Raw genomic sequence first — 23,408 nt, forward strand, 5'->3', positions numbered from 1 at the left:
CTCATTAGAGAAATAATCTCCCCCCACCATTTGATCTAAGGCATTTTATTTATATGCCTTTTTCCTTCTCGACCAAGACTTTAAATCTCTAAAAGTAAGCAAACACCTCATTTTTCTCCTTCATGAAATAAACCCACAGTTTCCTAGTGTGATCATCAATGATTGTAGCATAATACCTCTAACATGTACAATGTTGCAGTCTTGGTCGATCCTCATACATCTGACTGTATAACATCTAATGGCCTTGTACTCACATGCTTTTCATGTGGAAAAGCATGTTTGGCCTACTTACCAAGCTGGCATGCTTCTCACATACTTTATGCATACCATCAACCTTAAACTTTAGCAAACCTAAAATAATATTTTGGGCCTACATAGACCTCAGTTGGTTGTATATACACATGACTAATGCGCTTGTGCCATACATGACAATATATGCAATGACACTTGTTCCATGCACAAACATGGCTACCTTTACCTCACGCATGTTCACATACAAACTAAACCTCATGCCATTTCTATTACCCTTTGCAACCAAGTGAAATTGGTTTTGAAGTCTTTCATAAAACATCCTTGAAACCCTACTCAACCCTACGTCCAACAAAAACCAGGTACTTTGTAATATTTGGAACATGAAGTACACTTGCCAAGTACTTCATTTTGCCATCCTGCATAGACAATGACACTTTACTAACATGCATAATGGGATGCGTAGTATCATCACCTAGTCCTACATATCCTGGTTTTTTCATTTTTTACATATCTCTAAACCACTCACCATGATTGGTCATGTGGTTAGAGGTGCCAAAATCCACATACCATATATCTTTAGATCCTAACACATCTCCTATTGTGGAACTGAGCATGTACTGCATCACAAATAGGAGTATTGGCATCTTGTATGTATCTTATCATTATGTATGTGACACTAATTGAAAGCCAATACATGACTTTCCTTGTACCCTAGTTCCAGTCCTTGAATGCCTTTACATCTGCTAGAGTGACATTCTCTTCAGGAAACTCTAAAGGCTCTTCATTGTCTCCTTCAATGTAGTCCCAAAATCCTTTACCCATCACAAAATCCTTTACTCAGTGTCTCTTGTTTCAGCTATAATTTCCTTGCCTTTGTGTTGGTCTAGAACATCTGCACTAGGTTGGGCCATTCAACTGTTGAAGGGTTGGCATCTTATATGTGTCTTATCATTATGTATGTGACACTGATTGAAATCCAATACATGACTTTCCTTGTATCCTGGTTCTAATTCTTGAATGCCTTTACATTTGCTAGATTAACATTCTCTTCAAGTAACTCTAGAGGCTCCTCATTGTCTCCTTCAACATAATCGCAAAATCCTTTACCCAACCATCAGGAAATTGATCATTCTAGACTTCCAAACATGAAAGTTGTTCTTGTCCAGCTTCTCACTGATAATCATATTGATTCCATCAGACATGTTTGCATGCAGCAACCAAAAACTTACAAATAGATAATTTTTATATGCAACCTATAACACATCAGTATCTTTTGTGACTGTTCACGCAGTGGTACTTCAGCACAACTTGTATGTTACAAAATCTGCCTAGAGCACATCTACATACACCCAAGATCAGCAATACATGTGTAAACACTATGTGCACTTCCAAAATGCAGTGCTACATGGCAATGACTAAATTTCGAGTAGAGACAGTTCTCCACCATAACTTCTGCAACCTATAACATAGCAGTATCTTATGTGGCTGTTCCTCGCAGTGGTATTTCAGCACAACTTGTATGTCACCAGATGTGACTAGAGTACATGTACGTACATCCAAGATCAACAATACATGTGTAACCATTATGTGCACTCCCAAACGCAATGCTGCACTACAATAACCAAATTTCGAGTAGAGATAGTTCTCAACCATAACTTCCCAGAATTGCTAAAAACACCTTGTAGTGATCAAACAGAGACGAAAACGTATTCGAAATGTGATTCTAGTCATAAAATATAGTATAAAGTATTGCACACCTTACAACCACCTCCATGCCTACTATGAAGACAACTCCTCAATTGGAGATGTGTAACTCTCGGAGCTACCAAGGGTGTGTAGTACCTAAACAAGAAGGGGAAGGGATGATGATGCACTTACTCATGTACCACTTCCTTGCTTTATTTGTTCTTACCTCTTTGCTTGCCTCCTTAGCTCTCACACAAACTCGAGCTCTGATACCATAAAGAGAATGCAGGAAGAGCTCCTTGTTGTATACACACACACACACACACACACACACACACACACACACACACACACACACACACACACAAGAGAGACCAAGACACAAGAGAGAGATGAATGGCTGAATCTTCTTCTCTTCTCTACAACCATATAAGTAAAAAGATAAGAGTACATACTATAAGGGAAGGTACTCTCCTACAATAACATACAATGGTCGGTCCATTGTGTGAACTCGATATATGACCTAGTGCTATATCTATGCCATAACTTTAGTACTCCAAAGTGGCTCTCACATAGCCTGTCATCCATTGGCAATATATCACCATAATCTCACCATGTCACTGTGGCATAAGTGCGACGAAAGCTATCACTCAGGTGGGTCATCAATGTTTGCAGCACTACTTGAGTTCTATATCTCTGGATCTTCTTCTTTTAAGCCCCAATGGCTTTTTTAATCCTTTAGTCTTTTTAGGGGCTACTATGGCCCTTTGGGGCTTATACCTAAGGCTCTTTCTCACTACTTACTTCAAGGTTGAATCTTGAGATTTTCGCTTATTACCAGTCTTGGTGGATGTTCACTTAGCCACTTCCCTCATCTTGAAGCCTTCTGGTGGCATTAAGGGGGACTCATTAAGGGGGGTATTATCCTCCTTCTACATCTTAGCTTGGAGCCTTCTAATGGCATTAAGGGGGGAACTATCCTCATACATTCAACAAGTTAAGGATCATCCTCAAAGTGGCTGATGCTACCATTAGGAAACTAGTTGGGGGGCTACCCTTGGGCTAGCCGCTGCTACTAGGATAATTAGTTGAGTAGATTTTATGCCAAGTCATACATGCTCATATCATTAATTACGACATGAGAATGGACTAAAAGAGTCCTTGATTATGACTCTTTTTGGTACTCTCGTTGGACACCCATATTAATTTTAGAATGCAAATTAACTACAAAATTTAACCTCGTGAAAGATATTATTTCTTTGAGGGAATTTTGTTTTTAGTGCAAGCAAGCTTGCTACTTGTTTTGTACTATGTAAAATTTTATACTTGCTTCATTAGGCCTTTTATGATTGATTTGAGAATAAAAATGATCATATGTGAGTAAGTTGAAGAAAATTAGGAGTCGAGATATTTTTAACTTTTTGAATTTTTAATGGAGTGTTAAGTTGTGTGTGTGTGTGTGTGTGTGTGTGTGTGTACGTGCATACATGCATGGTGTGTGTGTGTGTGTGTGTGCTCTTTTTTCATTTTTTGTTATGCTTCTTCTCTTAGTGTTTTTGCACCCTTGGGTAATAGGGATTACGGTTAGCTCAATAGGCTATGAATAAGCCCTCCATAAGCCCTTATGCAATAGCCTATGCATAGCCTATTGCAAGAAGTCTTATGCAGGCTATTGTATAAGGCTTATGCAATAGGTTTATGCATAAGTCTTAAGCAATAGATTTATGCATAAGCCTTATGCAATAGGTTTATGCATAGCCTTATGCATAAGGCTTATGCAATAGGGCTTATGCATAAGCCTTATGCATAGGCTTATGCAATAGGTTTATGCATAGGCTATTGCATAAGCCGTTATGCAATAGGTTTATGCATAGCCTCATTGCAATAAGCCCTCTTGCAATAGGCTATGCATAAGCCCTTATCCAATAGCCTATTGCAATAAGGCTTATGCATACCTATTGCATAATATGTTAAAATGAACTAATTTTTTTAATTTATTATGAAAATTTTTTGTAAGTCTATTCAAGCGAACAACCACCAAGGGTTTAGGCCACAGGGTGGCTCATACAGATTCGGCTAGAAGAGGTAATCCCTCTTTCTCCATTCTTTTTATTCTCTTTGTGTTTTTGTACCCTTGGGTAGTACCGGGGATTAGGGTTAGGTCAATAGACTTATGCACCATGCATAGGCTATGCATAATGCCTATGCATACCCTATGGATGCATAGCCTATGGATAGTGCTTATGCATAGCCTATACATAGTGCTTGTGCATAGCCTATGCATACCCTATGCATACCCTATGCATAGTGCTTATGCATACCCTATGTATAGTGCTAATGAACTAATTTTTTTATTTATTATCAAATTTTTTTGTAGGTCTATTCAAGCAAACAACCACCAAGGGTTCTGGCCATGTAACGGTTCATACAGATTCGGCTCTAGAAGAGGTAAGCTCTCTATTTCCATTCTTTGTTTATGCTTCTTATCTTTGTGTTTTTGCACCCTTGGGTATCGGGGATTAGGGTTAGGTTAATAGGCTATGGTCCCTATGCATAGTCTATGCCCAGTGCTTGTGCATATACTATGCCTAGGGTATGCATCGGTTATGCATAGGGTATGCGGTGGCTATGCATAGGGTATGCATAGGCTATGCGGTAGGGAGGCATAGGGTATACATAAGCTTATGCATAGAGATATGGGACATTGTTATAAGCCATCTAGAATGCTTCTTATATCAAGTTAGGAGTGGTTATAGTGAATGCATAGGCTATGCGGTAGGGAGGCATAGGGTATACATAAGCTTATGCATAGAGATATGGGACATTGTTATAAGCCATCTAGAATGCTTCTTATATCAAGTTAGGAGTGGTTATCCGCGAGTAGGTGGTTATAGTGGAGGGGGAGTCCTTGATCTTCTCTCTATCCTTATCTTGTAAAAGAGGAGTTACCTTTAGCTTCTTTAATAGTGGGGAGAGTATGGAAATTCCTTAGAAGCTATCATCCGAAAGGGGCACTGTCCACCCTACTTGTCTAAGCAATATTATAGGAGGTCTTAACAATGTTCTAATATCACATGTTGTATTTTTTGTCTAAGCTTTAAGCATGGCTTTTGTTAGAGCAATCATGTTTTGTTGCCTCTTGCATGTATGTATAGGCAATGTTGATTGACACCTCACAAGAACCTCATGTGGCAAATCTACTATTTATTATAAATGAACGATATGGGCAACAAGCCTGGCCTCAGTTTACCCAAACACACATATAGTTCCATCAAATCTTTTGACATACACAAATTTAATCTTTTATGAATTTTATAAGTCTTATTTTTAATCTTATATGCAAGTGGGCTTAAGCCAATCATTGACACCATGGGGGAAATCTACTCCACTTGGCCACACTTTTGATATGGGAAAAATCTCATCCTCGCGCCTATCAAAGGATGAGTGGGTTGGGGATGAGCCCACACCACCTTCCTCGACTACACCCACCCCCGCTTCCTCACATCCATCCTCACCACCAACGACGATGACATAGTAGTAGGGAGTCTTATGGATAGCAGACATGCTAGCAGGGGGGGGCAAGCTACTTTTGCTTTTTGGAAAAAGCAGCACTAGGTCTCCCGATGCATCTCCCCAGCAGGGGAGCTCTTCATCTACATGTTATGATCCAGTCCCTAGGATACCCATTCCACCATTTAATCCACGCACCCTACCATACAATGTGGATGTCGATGGTGCCCTCAGATGGATGCATGAGGAAAGCGTCATGAACCGCATGCATGTACTTGCAAACCTAGAGCTCATGAACTCCTGCAAAAAGTGGAAAGCACAAGATGAACTTTCAAAGCAATACGTCATTGATGTGCTTAAGTCATCAAGCTTTTGCTCTCTAATAGGAAAGAAAATATCAAGAGAGCAACAAAGAATAATTTGGAGAAGCCCAGCATTTGTATGGTTGAGAAGTGGAGGCACGCATGCAGCTTCGTGAGAAAGCACCCACATGCTTTTCAACAACAAGCAGCGGCAAGTGCTTCTTCCCGACTACGAAACCGAGGGGCTTCACACTTTGGCTCGAGAGGAAAGGCCTCTTCATTGCTCGTTTTGTAAGTACCATTTTTAGTAATCATTTCTTCTCCTCTTTCATTTTGTTTTGTACTATATTGTTTTCTTTAACTAATTATATTGTTTTCTTTAACTAATTATATTGTTTTTTGTAGAGGGAGGTTATTGGGAGTTACCCAACAAAAGAGGAGTACGACTATGAATACAGAGCCCCCCGTCTCTGGATGCGTACGTGAGGCATACACTTGGATGAGTCCGTTTTGGGGACTCAATCAGATGAGGTAAGTGAACCTAAACCCTTCTCTTTTCTACATCTAATTGTATTTTATTGCCCTTGCTTATCTTGGGCTTGATGGCATTTATGTACGATGAAGGGGAAGAGGAAGAGGAGGATCTTGATTATGAGCATGAAGCTGTAAAAGGAAGTGAAGAGGACGACGAAGTCGATGATGATGATCACTCAGAATCCAATAAGGATTCTAGTTAGCCACCTCTTCATTGTAGAAATTTTTTTTTTATATGACAAAATGAAATTGTTGATCTACTCAAGAAAGGAGTCACTGAGCCCTCTTAATCAAATTGGGCATGCAAAACATTTTATGTGAATAAGACATCAGAGTTGAGAAAAGAGGTTGGTAATAGACTTCAAACCTTAATAAATTTCTAACATATATCAAACACCCTAATCCCAAACAAGGATGACTTGCTCAAAAAATTACATCAAGTGAGAGTTTTTCTATCTGTGATCTTAAGTGTAGTTGAAATTTGAGATTGCCCCAAAGGATAGGTAAAAATAGGATTTGTGGCCCCACTAGGTCAATGATGTGTTATGCCCTTTAGATTGAAAAATGGTCCTTCCAAATTCTAAGAAAAGATTGATAAGATTTTTTGGGGATATCAAAATTTCATTCTTAACTATATCGACAACATCCTTTTCTCCAATTCCTTTGAAGATCACATTATACATTTGAAGGATTTGTAAAAATTGTTAAAAGAGTGGGATTAAACTTGTCCAAGCAAAAGACCCAATTGTCAATTGATCATCACGCTAAGTTTATACTATTGTTTTTTTGGGAAAGCATTAGGCTTTAACCCATGAACGTGAAAAGATATTAGTATTCGAACCACCATTGACCACTTTGGTAGAGGTACAGAAATTTCTAGGCTGCCTTGATAGGATTAGTTAGGACTATCCAAGCTTGCCCAAGAATAAGAAGCCTATTTAGAGGCTTGTCCAGGTAGAAGTCGATCAAATGGACTAAACATTGTACAAAGGCCCTAAGGATCATTCAGGTAAAATTGCATAAGGTTTACTCCCATGAAAATTCCTAGAGATGGTCCCTTAATCATCTAATTGATGCATTACTTGGGGTGCTATCCTTTGTGAGTTAGTTAATGCACACAAAAATTGTCTATAGGTTTGCTTCGGGTAGTTTTTCCAAGGCAAAACAAAATTATTCCTCTGCACATCGTAAAATCTTAGCAGCAAAAAAAGTTATTTCAAATTTTGCATTATTTGTCTTGCCAATCACATTTACCTTGAGGAGTGATTTAAAAAATATCAAAGCTTATTTGACACATAAAGCAGCAGAAGAAGTCAAGAACATGCGCCTTATTTGGTGGGCCCTTTGGTTTGAACACTTTTCAATCATCTACAAGTACGTGGTAAGCATAAAGAATGCCTTAGTTGACTTCCTGACTCTTCACCTATTTAGGCACCTGTTCTTGTTATAAAAACTTTAAACTGACAAAGCACACCAACTGTCGGCTAGAATAAATTACTTTTATATCTATAACCCCCCTATGTGGGAAGAGTAAAATACTTTTTGCTACCTAGTCGGCATGGGTATGGGTATGGAATAAGACACTTCACCCACTATAATGTTGATATGTCAAGCTCACACAAGCTAACACTTATGATATGCCTGGGTGACTGTTTCCACCAATTACATCACTGGCGTGTTTGGTAGGATGCTGACATGATAGATCTTTGCGAGTGATTCTACAACTGGACTACACCAACTACTAGTCCATCATTGAGTTATGGCATACTTATCTTTCCAGCTCACTCACTTAGCATGTTCACATTATGGACCGCATGTACATAGTAATTTAGTACTTATGTTGTATTTCCCTTATCTTTTCTTAGAATTCTTTTGTTGTTAAGAAGAAGAAGAACAATTTTCAGCCTCTCATCTTGTGTGTTCTCTTCTAGGGTTTGTGTGAGCTTGTGTGTGTGTGTGTGTGCTTGCAAGAGCTCAAAATCTCTTCGTCCCTATATCTTTTCATGGTATCAGAGCCTGAATCATGCTAAGAAGCTAAGAGGCAAGCAACAAAAGCATAGGAAGCGGTAAGAGGATAAGAGCTTCATCTACTCTTCACCCTTTATGTTGGCTACTACACCCTTGTCGAGAGCTCTTCGGGAGGCACTGGAAAACTACCTCTTATTGAGGAGCTGTCTTTGCGAGAGCAGAGCTATAGGTCAACTATTCTATCCTTTGGACACAAATTTTTTGAGCCAAAAATGTATTTCGAGCGTGTCTTGACCTCCATTTTTTAGTTCCCAGGGCGTTCGCGTACACTATAGGGGTAAGTTTCGATTCTATGCACATTTCTATTTTTGGAACTACAGGAAGAGAAATTGGTTGTGCAAACACTGTGTATACTCTAAAGAGGTCTTACAGTTGCCATTGGGTGTATGTATGCAAATGGAGGTCACTAGTTGTGACAGTTTGGGTGAATTATAGTACCGCTCTGCAGGAGAATACATCAGTTTGTGCAGAACAAACAAGAGTGCTATTTTTGGTGAGTTTGTGTTGCAGACAAGACGTCGAATGATGGAATTAACTAGATTGTTGCAAAGAAGCTTGAAAAGAACAACTTCCATGCTTGGAGGTTTATATTAACAAATTGTATGATGGGAAATGGCTATTGGGACTACATTGAAGGTGAACATGAGGAGACACCAGAGATACCGAAGATTAATCCAGCTACTGCAGATGTAAAAGAATACAAGGATTGGAATCAAGGAGGAAGAAAATTCATGTACTGGCTTTCTATTATTATACAAGACACCATGATTGGGCATATACAGGATGCCAAGTCACCCAAGGAGGCATGGGACACCTTGGTGAAGTTGTATGAATCTAACACCAAGGCACGAAAGATTCAGTTGAAAAATGAGCTTCATACTGTGGAGAAGAAAAACATATATATGAATGATTATGCCTTGAAGAAGATCAAGGGCATTGTGGAATCCCTTGCACTATTGGTGTTTCTGTTGATGATGATGAGAAGGTGGAAGCATGTCTACGTGGTCTCGGGCAACAATGGAAGGCATTCAAGACATCTATTCAGACTCCGGAGAACATTCTCAACTTTACAGATTTGGTGTCAATGTTGATCATTAAAGAAAAGATTTTGGGTGAACACAAGTCTTCACAAAACAAAGACAGTTTGGAGCAATAGGCCTTCTACACAAGTGTAGGTAGAGGACGAGGTAGAGGTCGAGGCTGTGGCCAAGGTGGTGGCCAAACAGGTAATCAAAGTTATGGTCAGCAATAACAACAGTCCCATGAATCACAACAATAACACATAGGTGGAAGATGGGCAGGGGGAGCCAAAAAGGTCATGAAAATTGGCAAAGGCAGCAAAATGATACCTGAGGCTATTTTTACTATAGAAAATCTACGCATGTGCAGGCAGATTACTATAAGAAGCAAAATGACATCAGAAGCAAAAAAGTGCAGCAAAATAATTATGCGTCCTCTACTCGAAGTAATGAGGACAATGGAAGGTTGTTTGTTATGCGACATGTGCTTAATGCTATGTTGAAAAATGATGTATCCGCATGCAATGATGATGTGTGGTATGTGGATTCAGGTGCTTTAAAGCATATGATCAGTCATGGCAAGTGGTTCAAGGATATAAAAAATCCTGAAAATCTAGTTTTGTTGAAATAGGGGATGATACTACTCATCCCATTACCCATGTTGGAAATGTGTCATTGTCTATGCAAAATGGTAAGATGAAGTATCTTGGCGGATATGCTTCATGTTCCAAATATTACAAAGAATCTGGTTTCTATTAGCCACATGATTGAGTAGGGTTTGTAGGCGCGCTTTAACCCTGATGATTGTTATATCGAAGACTTTAAAGACAAGTGTAGGTTGTTTGATGCAACTAGAAATGTGATTGCACATAATGCAAGTCATGCAATAACAGTCATTGAGTGGACTTCGAGAGTCCTCTTGTGTTGGGTCTATTGATAGACCATGGAGTGGCAGGCTACGTCAAAATACGAGTCCTGAAAATGTAGTTGGTACATCATGGAAAGGCAAAGAGAAGGCTGGTGAGCCTCTTGGTATGCCCGACATTTTTGTAGGGCATTCTTATTTTGATGGAGCCTAGTGGCTCATCGGAGCATCACAGTCATTGAGTGGACCTAGAGAGTCCTCTTGTGTTGGGTTTGTTGATAGACCATGGAGTGCCAGGCTGTGTCAAAATACCAGTCCTAAAAATGCAGTTTGTACATCATAGAAAAGCAAAGAGAAGGTTGGTGAGCCTCTTAGTATGCCCCACATTTCTACAAGGCATTCTTATGTTGATGAAGAGTCTAGTGGCTCGAAGCAGAGCCTTGATGATGAACTTGGGATTCCAGCTACTAGAACACATAGTGTAAGAAAGGCAGGAGAAGCTGAAAAAATGCTAGGTAGTGATCATGGACAATGCAAGTCAGGGAGATTCAGAGAACGTGATAGGTTGACATATAATGGTTATGTCGCTCATCATTATGCATATATGGCTAAAGTTGTGTAAGATGTTGAACCCACATGTTTGAAGAAACTGTTGAGAATTTAGATTGGGAGAAAGCCATGGATGAAGAAATGGTTGCATTGGATTCAAATGAGACTTGGAACTTGGTGCCATTGCCTGAGGACAAGAATGCTATGTGGGTGTACAAAATAAAACACAACTCGAAGTATTAATAGGTATAAAGCAATATTGGTTGCCAAAGGTTATGCTCAATCTTATGGCATTGATTATGAGGAGACGTTTAGTCCCATTGCCAAGATGGAAATTGTGAGAGCTATTATTGTAGTGGTTGCATCAAAAGGATGGGTTTTACAGCAAATGGATGTTAAAAATGCATTCTTGCATGGCGATTTGCAAGAAGAAGTGTATAAGAATCAGACACGAGATTATGAAGATGTGGGTCACCCTGGTTTTGTATGCAAGTTGTGGAAAGTTTTATATGGCTTGAAACGGGTACCAAGAGGATGGCATGATAAGATAGCACAATATCTTATCACCATTGGCTTTCATGTGGAAAATGCTGATCATTCACTCTATGTGCGAATGAGTTATGAGGGTTGTGGTCATCATCACAATCTATGTGGATGACTTGATTGTTGGGGGTGGTAGTGGAGAGGAAATTGAGAGTGTGAAATGTCTCCTCAGGTAGAAATTTGACATGAAGGATTTGGGTGAGCTGCTGAGGTACTTCCTTGGCATTAAGGTTATTAGAATGGCCAAGGGCATATGGCTGTCACAGAGGCAATATTCATTGGACATGCTGTCCAAGTATGGTATGGCTGATTGTAAAGCCAATTTCTATGCCACTAGATTCAAATGGCAAGTTGAGTGCAGTTTTGCGAGTGAGATTTTGGAGAACCCCACTATATATAGGAAGATAATGGGTAGCTTTAATTACATGATGATCACTAGGCCAGAGTCATCTTGTGTGTTCACTTCTAGGGTTTGTGTGAGTGTGTGTGTGCTTGTGCAAGAGCTCAAGTTCTCTTCCTCCCTATATCTTTTCATATAATGACATATTGGATGTTATATATTTGTTGCTACCTACTCGGCAAGTGCGTATGGAATAAGACACTTTATCCAGTATAATGACATATGGGATGATGTATGAAAGGCACTTGAGGAATTGGTGCCAAGTAGTATATAAGGGCCAAGCACTTTTTCATTTAGGTAGCACTTAGGAGTTTTTTTTAGTTTTCTATGCTCCTACTCTGAGCAGCCTCTTTGAGCATTAGCAGCTTTGTAAACAGAGTTATAGGTTTTTTCATTCTTAGTCCATGGTTTTTCCTACATAATATAAAGATATGATTATCATAATCCTTGTGTTGATTCTCATAATTCTTCTCACTAACCTTAACATTCATCGCCGATCTACAGCACTATTAAAGTTAGCTCTTCTTGTTTGCCTAATTCAATAATAGTGCTCCATATTTCTGTCTCCATGCTATCTCTGTTAGTTCTCTTTACTTTTTACTATCTATGTTAGCCTACTTTAGATTTTGGTATAAAATGAAATAAAAAGTGGAAAGCTGTAAGTTGTAAGGGAGCTATGCACCGTCAAGTAAGAAGGCTGAAGATAGAAGTGAGAAACTTTTTATGATGGAGTATAGTTTCACGATTGCAACATATGATACACCAAATTTAGGAGATGTTTTTTGTTGATCTCGGATCCTCTTATCACATGACTAGCCATGGTGAGTGGTTTGGAGAATTAATGGATTTGTAACAACCACATTATGTAGAAACATGTAACGATACGATGTACCCTATTATGTATGTTGGAAAAGTCCCTGTGTCTATGCAGGAGGATGGAAAAATAAAGTATCTTGTTAATGTGTTTCATGTGCCAAACACATGTTGGGAAAGTCTCTTTGTCTATGTATGATGACAAAATAAAGTATCTTATTCATATGCTTCATGTGCCAAATGTAACAAAGAACTTGGTTTCTATTGTAAATTGAACAAGTTCAAAAAGTGAGGTTTAGCCATTATGGATGGTATGTAGAAGACTTCAATAACCATTGCCCGCTTGATTATAAAGGGAAGCAGAGTTGGCCAAATGTTTACATTAGATGTAAGAAGCCTGCAATGTTTGCATATGGTACATGTGTGATTAAATACATTGATAGTTTGCAAAAAAACATTAGACATGTTAATAATGGATGTAAGCATGCCTTAAAAGAAGGCTGCAATGTCTGCACATGGTACACGTGTGTTTGAAGACATTGATACTTTGCATAAATGCATTAGATATATCAATATTCAATGGCTTGAAATTTATTAGACATGTCAATATTTAATGGCTGAAAAATTATTAGACATGCTGAAAAATATGCAGGCCTAAAGTATGACAGGTCTGCCAAAGTTCAAGGTGAATGGAATGCATAAAGTATGTGAAGCATGCCAAATGGAAAAGCAGAGAAAGCATCTATTTTTGAATGATAAGAATGTAAGTCAAAGACCTTTGAATGTGGTACACTGTTTGGGAACCAATTAAGTCAACATCAATCAAAAGACACTATTATGTGACTTTTATTGAAGATCACACTAGGAAGGTGTGAGTGTACTTATGAAAGAGAAAATTGAAGTGTTTATTTACTTTCAAAGGCTTCAAAGCTATGTTAGAGCAATACAAAGACATACACATAAAATGCCTAAGGTTAGAAGGTGGGACAGAATATTAGGCATTCTGACATATCACATGGTGTACTATAGGTGCTAAAAATTCAACAAGTTCACATGTAGCATGCAAGGAAAAAGAGAAGGCATATCGACCTTTTTCTAATGCCTAATGCTTTAGTAGGTCACCCCTTTATTGATAGAGTGTCTAGTGGCTCACAAACAACAGAGCCTTGATGATGAGTTTGGGGTCTCAATAGTCATTAGAGCTAGTGTATAAAGAGCCCAAGCAGGGCTGAGAGAACACCTGGAAGTGATCCAACAGGTCTACTAGGGTTAGATATCTAGTTGACAGGTTAAGGTATGATGGGTATACAACTCATCATCATATACATATATGGTCAAAGAAATATAGCCTAAATGTTTTGAGGAGGCACTTAGACATAAGCATTGGGAAGAAATGCCAATATTAGATGCAAATATGACATGGGATTTGGTGCCTTTGCCTAAGAAGAAGAAGACAATTGGGTGTAAATGAGTTTTCAAAGTGCAGCACAATTTAGATGAGTGTGTTAGCAGATATAAGGAAAGATTGGTTGGTAAGGGTGGCATTGACTATAAGGAGATGCCATAGATGAAGAGATGCCAATATTAGATGTAAATATGACATGGGATTTGGTGCCTTTGCCTAAGGAGAAGAAGACAATTGGGTGTAAATGAGTTTTCAAAGTACAGCACAATTTAGATGAGTCTGTTATTAGCAGGTATAAGGAAAGATTGGTTGGTAAGGGTGGCATTGACTACAAGGAGATATTCAGCCCAATTGGAGAAGTTGTAGCTAAGGGATGGTTTTTACATCAATGATATGGATGTAGTTAAGGGATGGTCTTTACATCAATGATATGGATGTAGTTAAGGGATGGTCTCATGGTTACCAAGATGGCGTGAGAGCAAATGGCTGTAGCTAAGGATGGTCTTTACATTAGATGGATGTAAAAATATATTTCTACATGGTGATTTAAAACATGAGGTTTACATGGTTCACGCCACCAGGACCCTCAGTTTTGTTTGCAAGTTGCGCAAAGCCTTGCATGGCTTGAAGAAGCATGCACCTAGAGCATGGTCATAAAAGATAGGAGAATATCTTGTCACTATATTGAATTCTAGATATCCAAAGCTGATTTCTCACTCTATGTGAGAAAGACTGATAGGGGGATTATGCTAGTGGTCATCTATGTTGATGACTTGATTATCACAAGTGGTAGTGAGATGATGATATTCATGAGGCGAAGATGCTTCTTAAAAAGAAATTTGAAATGAAAGATTTGGCTGAGCTACAATATGGAATTGATTATATCATGAGATGGGATTTGGCTTTTGCAAAGGCAGTATGCTTTGGACATGCTGTTGGGATGGCAGGGTGTAAGCTAATCCCATACTTGGACATGCTATCCAAGTATGATCCAAGTATGGGGGATGAAAGGGTGTAAGCCAATTTCAGTGCCACACGAGGTTTTCTGTAGATATTGGTGATCTCTTGAAGGGCCCTCATATGTGCAGGCACATAATAGAAAGTTTGTTTTACATGACTATCATTAGGCCAAATTTGAGCTATATTGTTGGATTGGTGAGTTAGATTATGAAGGCCCTAAAGAAGCCATAGTTAGATGCGGTTAGGAGGATATTTAGGTACATAAAATCTACAGTACATTATGAACTTTTCTATGAAGTTGGGATACATGTACAAGTACATGGTTGCAAATTGGGTTGGTAGTATCTCAAAGAGGAGATCTATTAACGGCTTTATGTTTTCTTTTGGGAGTGTTATTGTTAGTTGGAGAGCAACAAGAAGCACCCTATAGTTACTTTGTCGAGTACAAAGGCTAAGTACAAGGATGCTACTATGGCAACATGTGAGGTAGCTTGGTTTACATAACCTACTTGCATATATGGGAGCCCATGGATAGGGTTATTGTCATTTATTGTGACAACATGAGTAGCATATAGTTGTGGTCAATAACCCATTGTATCATGCTAGGACGAAGCACATTGAGGTACATTATCATTTTGTGAGGGAGAAGGTTCTAGCAAGGAGGATAAGGTTATTCATGAAGAAGTTGGGTACAGAAAGGCTTCTCAAGCTTACTTGGAGTGTATGGAATGGAGTTGAGCTCAAGGAGGGGTGTTGAGATATCGAGCTCAACTAGTGCGGATATGGATGACAGCCATAATCATATCTAAGGATGATAGCTATGCACTTATGCCATTGGCATGGTTGGTGAGATTATGGTTGATATGCCACCAATGGTTTTTACAGACTATGTGACATGGTTTACTAGAGTTATAGCATAGTTATAATGCTAACCCATATGGTCGGGTTCATACTATGGCCACCTGTAAGTTTTAGTAGGAGAGTACTTTCCCTTATAGTATGTACTCATATCTTAATGTTATGGTTGTAGAGAAGAAGATAGAAGAGGATTCAACCAAGATATGGATGGCATGCTAGGATCATATCCCAAGATGATAGCTCTGCACTTACACCATTGGTATGGGATTGGTGAGATTTGGTTGATATGCCACCAGGGGTTTGCAAGCTGTGTGACATGGTTTACTAGAGTTATGGCAACGCTAGATCATATAGTCAAGTTTACACCATGGACTGGCCTTGTATGTTTTAGTAAGGGAGTACTTTTCCTTAAAGTATGTACTCTTATCTTAATGTTACGGTTGTAGAGAAGAAAATTTATCCATCCATCTCTCTCTTGTGTGCTTGTCTACTCTTGTGTGTGTGTGTGTGTGTGGAGAAGAAAGCTTGCAAGGAGTTCAAGCTCACCTTCTACCCCGCATTCTTCTCATGCTCCTCATGCCTAAGTTTGCATCAATGCCATGATTCAAAATGGTGACCCGTCCCTTCAGAAAAGCTAGAGTGACTTTATCACTCAAGAAGTTATTACTCGGGTCTTCATCTTTGTCACAATCAACCATGATCGAGTTGTATAAACAATGGGTTTGTCATGCAAGTCCACCTTCTTAGTTCTCAAGACATGCTCAAGATGTGATGGCATTTGTAGAAGGAAGCAGAGTCCCTGAGTATCTGATGGCATGTTCCAAGTTTCGGACCAATCACCCACACTTGGGGACAACAAAGCTTGTGATGAGCAGAGGAGCCTTTGGATATCATAGACCAATTATGGTAGTTGCTCATGAGATAGACAAGGCACAACTTATTTTTCAATCAAGATGTTACAATATCTTAAATTTAAGATATGAGATTGAAGAGAGAGAAGGAACCAAAAGAAAGAGAGAGGGAGAGAAAAAGAAAGGGAAGGAAAACAAATTTGAGCATTGATGATAAGCAAATAAATCCTATAGCTTGCTTAGCGTTTCTTTTTGCATGTGGCAAGCCAATATGCAAAAAGCAGGCCACTAAAAATAGTATTTTAAGTAATAATTCCTTCAATAATCGTACTTCATGGTCGATAGTATTTCTAGAAATATAATGATAATGAACAGAATAAAGATGAAAATGTTTAAATTTCTCCTTCTTACATAATTAATTAATACATTTGTTTTTTCGTGCCGCATATCAGGAGGGCTTTCTTGAGCACAACAGGACAACCACAGCACCACACTGTTGCAGGACCTTATGGCTATGGTAATAGAAGTATGAGCTTTCCTGCCTCTGGATATTTCTCTTTTTAGCAGGAACATAACATGGTGGAAGGGCTCTGCTCTGGCTATGGTGGCAAAGCTTCAAGACATTCTCCAAGTAGCCACAAGTACCAGTACTGAAGGACGAGCTGCAGAAGAATCCCTCGGCTAGTCTCTATGGCTATGTCCTCAAAGCATCAGCAAAAATCCTAATCGTGGCGAAACACAGAGGTTCTTACCTTCTGTCCTGTCCTCCTTGTTTTTCATTTTGGTATAGCCATAGCCATGGGCAAGTCCGGCAACAAGAAGAAGAAGCCTGCAACCTCTACAACTTCTGATCCCTCTACTGCAACTGCACCAAAGATAGAAAATGTGGCAGCCAAGCAGCCTGCAGCCCCATCTTCTGGATCGATCCAAGCCCTAGGTGCTGGAGTTGTCGCTGCTGCCGCTATTCCTCCTGCTGCTACTTCTCTACCAAGGGTGGAGCATTTTGCTGCAGTTTTTTTGCGCCGTGCCCATGAGCTGAAGGAGGAAGGCAATCGCCGGTTCCAGAGTAAAGATTACCAAGGCGCTCTGGATCAGTATGAGCAAGCCCTCAGACTCACCCCTCGCAATCACCCAGACCGTGCTGTCTTCCACAGCAACCGAGCTGCTTGCCTGATGCACATGAAGCCTGTGCAGTACGAGGCCGTTGTCCACGAATGCACACTTGCCTTGGAGGTCCACCCCAGGTTCAGTCGCGCCCTCTTCCGGCGTGCCAGGGCATTGGAAGCCCTTGGCAAGCTCGAGCTCGCACTCCATGATGTGCAGATGATGCTGCAAGAGGATGGGAACCATCAAGATGCCTTAGAGCTTGCCAAACGGCTCCGCATCGCCCTAGGAAACCAGGAGGAAGCCCAGCGGGATATGCAGGGAAGGCCAACTGCTGCTGCTTCTATGCAAGCATCTTATGCAGGAACATCCCCAGCTGCCCTTGGAGCCTCCGTGGTGAGAGGCAGTCCTAGCCCCACAGCTACCAGAGGCCCTTCCCTACCTGCCAGACCATTACCAAAGAGAAAAGGAGGTAAGCTTGAGCAACCTTCCCTCAAAGTTCCCAGTTCTGATGCCAAGCAAATTGGATTGTGCATTTCCACTAGTTCCTCAATGGAGACACCGCTCCAGCCTCAAATAATGGGTAATGTCGCACAAGCTTCTAGGCTGAAGGATGCTTGGAAAGCCAAGGCCCCAAGTAGCAATGTTGCACAATCTCCAGAATCCCTTGGTTCTGGAGCTGGAGGCTCATCAGGCAAGGTCTTGCAAAGGAAAACCTCCAAGGTCCAGAAGCAGGTGACCTTACACAGCAGGCCATTGAAGCTGATATACGATCATGACATCAGGCTAGCCCAGATGCCGGCTAATTGCAAGTTCCGTGACCTTAGAGAGCTTGTCAGGAAAAGATTCCCCTCATCAAAGGCTGTCCTTATCAAGTATAAGGACATGGATGGAGATCTGATAACCATTACTAGTACTGAGGAGCTGAGGCTTGCAGAAGCAGCAGTTTCAACTGAGGCTGCCTGGAAGAAAACTAAAGGTGCACCCTTGGAAGGAGAGCGGGACAATTCAGATGGTGATATACCTGAGGTCTCGTCGTCTGTGCTAGTGCCACTAAGGCTTCATGTGGTGGAAGTAAGCACAGAGCAGGAACCAGTGCTTGAAGAAGAGGAATACTCAGACTATGTAACTACGGAAGAGACTGATCAAAATATTGAGCATACTGGTTCATCTGCAGGAGAAGCGGATCCTACTACAGGCAGTGCCACTCTGGAACAGGAGAGCTCAACAGATGAAACAGATAGAAAGACAGGAAAACTTGAGAATGGAGAAGAAATTTCTGGAAAGGAAATAGAGATTGATGAATGGTTACTGGACTTTGCTCATCTTTTCCGTATGCATATAGGAGTAGATCCCGATGCGCATATTGATCTCCATGAGCTAGGGATGGAGTTTTGTTCTGAAGCTTTAGAGGAGACCGTGACCAGTGAGGAGGCACAACCACTGTTCGAGGCAGCCGCCTGCAAGTTCCAGGAAGTGGCAGCACTAGCCTTGTTCAACTGGGGTAATGTTTACATGTGCGCTGCAAGAAAGCGAATACCTGTGGAAGAGAGTGGTGATAAAGGTGCATTCCATGAGCATCTACAGGCAGCATTTGACTGGGCGCAAAGTCAGTACGAGCTTGCCCAGATGAAGTATGAGGAGGCTCTTCGGGTAAAGCCAGATTTCTATGAAGGGGTTCTTGCCCTTGGACAGGAGAGCTTTGAGAGCGCGAAGCTTCGGTGGTCACTTGCCATAGCTAGCCAAGTGGACCTGAGCTCTTGGGACTCATCTGAGACTGTTGCACTCTTCAACAAAGCAGAAGAAAGAATGCAAGTAGCAGCTAAAATGTGGGAGAAATTGGAAGAGCGGCGATTAAAGGAAGTTATGAGCCCTACTGGCAAGAGGGATGCCCTCAAGTTAGAGGCACAAGGCAATAAAGATGCTCCTCAAGAGTTGTCTGAGACCGAGATTCGGGAACAGTTCCTTGCTATGAGGTTTCAGATCAGTCTGTTCTGGGGCAATATCTTGTTTGAGCACTCTCAGGTGGAGTTCAAGCTTGGTTTGCCTTCATGGAAGACCATATTAGATGCAGCAGTGCAGAAATTTGAACTGGCCGGTGCCTCTCCCTCCGACATTGTTGTCGTTTTGAAGAACCATGTTGCTAACTCAGCTTGCCCTCACGAGTTGAAAGGGCCAAATGCTGCAGAGTGTGAGCACATGCTGGGGACTCAAGGAAATGCCGAAGCACAAGAAAATGCAGGCGGTTTTGCTAGTGATGTTTCTCCTGCAACCAGTCATGAGATTAATGCTGATGGGAATATGGCTTATAAGGGTGATAGTATTGTACACACCATGGGAAATGACTCAGTACTGGGGTGATTTTATCTGTAGCAGGCTGCAGTAGTCTGGCCAGGGTTTCAGTTTTATGTTTCTAAACTGATGTGCGTTCTCTGATACTCTCGTTCTCTTACACTCTCAGAAGGGGTGTTCACAAGACAGTCCTCCCATGTTCAATATTTGCTGGGGGGACCATATGGGTGCAGTTTCCCAGTTTACATTTTCAAGGCTGTTCATCCTCTGGATGCAACACTTCAAAGGGTCGTCATCTTGATGTGATGTTACTTTTTAAGCAGAGTCTCGTGTTGGGGTGGAAAGAGCTGTTTGAATGAGGCAGAATTATTATTTTAAGCTGCAAGTTTACAACCCTTGTTTCTTATGAGTCGGTTCTTTTTCACTGTTCTACTTATTAATTTTTAACTGCTGTACTGTTATATACGGCGCACTTATTGTGCCAAGTGTGCCAAGACCACCAATTTCATACAGGCTTGGAGCTGTTCCCCGTTGGTGTGGTTATCTTAGTGGGTGGACTTTGTTGATGAGACCTATACATTCTTGCCTTGCTAGGAGATACTACTTTTTAGAGCAGGTATAAATCTTCAATTATATTGTGATGTAATAGATAGCTTTAATGTATTTAACGCTATGCATTTAAGATAAAATTATATTGCACTTTTAGGAGGTTGTTTTGGTGCACATCAACTATCGTCATGCAGAGATACACTTGGATGGAGTTGCTAGCACCCCAGAGGCTCGCATCATTATCAAGGAGTATCATTTTTACATTAGTAAATGATCACTCGCATGATGCACATTTTCTATAACATTGTTTCTCCCTTCATGATGTATTTATGAGGGATCGTGGAGTCACATGGAATCAACGGTGGATTTGGTCTAACAAATGTGGTGGTCAGTTCAAGTCTTTGAGATTGTTCTATTGGCTATACCTGTGGCACTCGAAAACTGGCAAACATGTTATTTGGAGCTTTTTTTGAGATTGGCCATGGGAAGGAGGAGCATGATGGTGCTGGTGCATGTATGAAGCACACTTTACGGTGTCACTAGCTGTCGCACGATGTAGAAAGGTTTAGAGATGCAAAGCAAGTGGTGGATTGGACAGTTTAAGTCTTCGAGACATTTCTATTGGCTATACATATAGCACTCGGAGGCTGGCAGACATGCTATTTGGAGCTTTTTTTAGATTGGCCATGGGAAAGAGGAGCACGATGGTGCTAGTGCATGTGTGTGAAGCACACTTTACATGATACAGAGAGGTTAAGAGATGCAAAGGAAGTGTGGTGGAGTGGTGTACAAGGTGTGGGCGACCTCTTCTTATCCCTCACATGATGCGAGGGTGGTCATGAGATTTTTTTAGGTGTGTGGATGGCAGCATGGTGAATCGCTTGGTGGCATTTGACTTCCAGGGCACTTTGGGCTTCCACTCCATTTGCACCACCCCACTATCTTCACATGCCAATTTGCATGCTTCTATGGAGCATGCATGGATGGTGATTGGGGAGAGTGCACCATGTCTACATGGCAGATCCGAAGAGGCTGATTACACCAGAGCATCCAAAGCATGTTATACCTAGGGCACATGATGCTAGTGCCATGTTTACAGCTGACTACAACTAACTTATAAATTTATTATCCAATGGATGATGTCTTTACTATCATTGCTACCCCTTATGGTAATGAGGAGCAAGTAGACTAATAGTTGTTGAGATCCTCTATGCCAAAGAGAACTCTCAACGAGGATGCTGGTCCATGGGGTTTAGTTGAATGATGCACATAGCATGTTCATGGAAAGCTGCCAATTTTAACATGTTCATAGGCACGAGAGATACATTCAATTCCAACAATACCAAGTTGATATAGTAAGGCCTACATCTTGTGTCATCTAGTGATTATGATCGGCTTGATCAAGTTCTGAGCCATAAACACAGCGCTCAACTTCTCTGATGGCTTCGTGTAGATGAGCATAAGAGCATATTAGATGATTTGAGATGGCTTTTTATTATTATATCATTAGTGACTCGCTTTTTTGTAATTTATCACATTTGAGATGGCTTTTTATTATTATATCATTAGTGTCTCGCTTTTTTCATTGTAATTTATCACCATCTGAGCACATTTGGTTGGAATATGTGGGCTAGGGACCTACCTTTTAATGTGTCTTGGCCTTAGAGAGCCCCCTCACAATTGGGCCCCTAGCCTGCACATTCTAAGCAAGTATGCTCAAATGGTGACTAAAATTTTCAAGTTTGGTTCACCACTCGAGCACAATTGGTTGGAATGTGCAAGCGAGGAGCTTACTTTTTAATGTGTCTTAGCCTTAGAGAGCCCCCTCAAAATTGTGTCCATGGCCTACACGTTCTAACCAAATGTGCTTAGATGGTGACCAAACTTTGTAAGAGTGAGGGTGGGGTCCACATGTACAACTTTACAAAGTATGATCATGATCCAAGCACATTTAATTGGAATATTGGAGCCAGGGGCCTACTTTATAACATGTCTTGGCCTTAGCAAGCCCCCTCAAAATTGGGCCCCTATCTTGCACATTCCAATCAAATGTGCTTTGATGGTGAGACCAAACTTTGCAAGTTTGAGGATGGGGTGTTACATGTGGAAGCTCTAGGAGTCTTCTTTCAGCCCTAAACACATCTTCGAACATGTTGATACAAAAACGCATGCAGAAGATAGAGAAGGGAGAGAGAGATAGCTGAGTATTCAGTATATTCTATAATACAAAAAGGTACATCTCATCTGGCAGCCATAGAGGCTGCCTTCTTGAAAAGGTGTAAAACCGAATCTAAAGCCTAGTCTAGTGACCCAATCCAATGTTGGACTGAATGAATGAAAACGATGAACCACCAACCAACCTCCTGGGAATTCTTCCATGTCTTGTGTTCCTTTCCTTGGGCCTCGTACCTGTGCACTTTCCTGTGCTTACAAGATTGTGCTTACAATCTTGATATATTCAACATACATATGTAGAGATTTTCCCTAGGGGGTTGGCACAAGGAAGTGGAGAATGGCCCTAGGGCCATTCTACCATGATGGTGTGCTTAGTAGAATGGCCCTAGGACCATTTACTAGTGCTGACAAAAGGGAGTGAAGAATGGCCGGAGGACCATTCTTACAATGTGCTTTAGATAGGGCCATTCTTTCAAGCACATTGTGCTTATAAGGATGGCCATAGGGCCATTCTTACATGGAGAATGTTGATTTATAGGGCCATTCATCCATGGAAAATATGCCAACATATTATTACCAAATGTGCATAGATGGTGTCTAGACTTTACATGAGTGTGAGGGTGGGTTCCACATGTACACACTTGTAAAGTTTGGTCATTCACCATCCAAGCACATTTGGTTGGAATAACCCAAGCTCTGGCTCGCACATTCTA

The 23,408-nt window shown here is 40.7% G+C and overlaps 1 protein-coding gene across 1 annotated transcript; it reads left to right on the forward strand.

Annotated features, from left to right (window-relative positions):
• The first annotated feature begins 16,985 nt into the window (after positions 1 to 16,985).
• LOC147636141 (protein CLMP1-like) lies at positions 16,986 to 20,366 on the forward strand. Its single transcript, XM_086801590.1, has one exon. It carries the CDS (start codon positions 17,374 to 17,376, stop codon positions 20,038 to 20,040), a length of 2,667 nt encoding a protein of 888 aa, XP_086657716.1. The 5' UTR covers positions 16,986 to 17,373; the 3' UTR covers positions 20,041 to 20,366.
• The last annotated feature ends 3,042 nt before the right edge of the window (positions 20,367 to 23,408 follow it).

Source organism: Cibotium barometz, chromosome 8, assembly GCF_041138505.1.
Source record: "Cibotium barometz isolate CiBa-2024 chromosome 8, ASM4113850v1, whole genome shotgun sequence".
Classification (NCBI taxonomy): Eukaryota; Viridiplantae; Streptophyta; class Polypodiopsida; order Cyatheales; family Cibotiaceae; genus Cibotium; species Cibotium barometz.

Bases quoted from the DNA above. Each gene is read 5' to 3' on its own strand.
- LOC147636141 (XM_086801590.1), top strand. From the start codon at position 17,374: ATGGGCAAGTCCGGCAACAAGAAGAAGAAGCCTGCAACCTCTACAACT.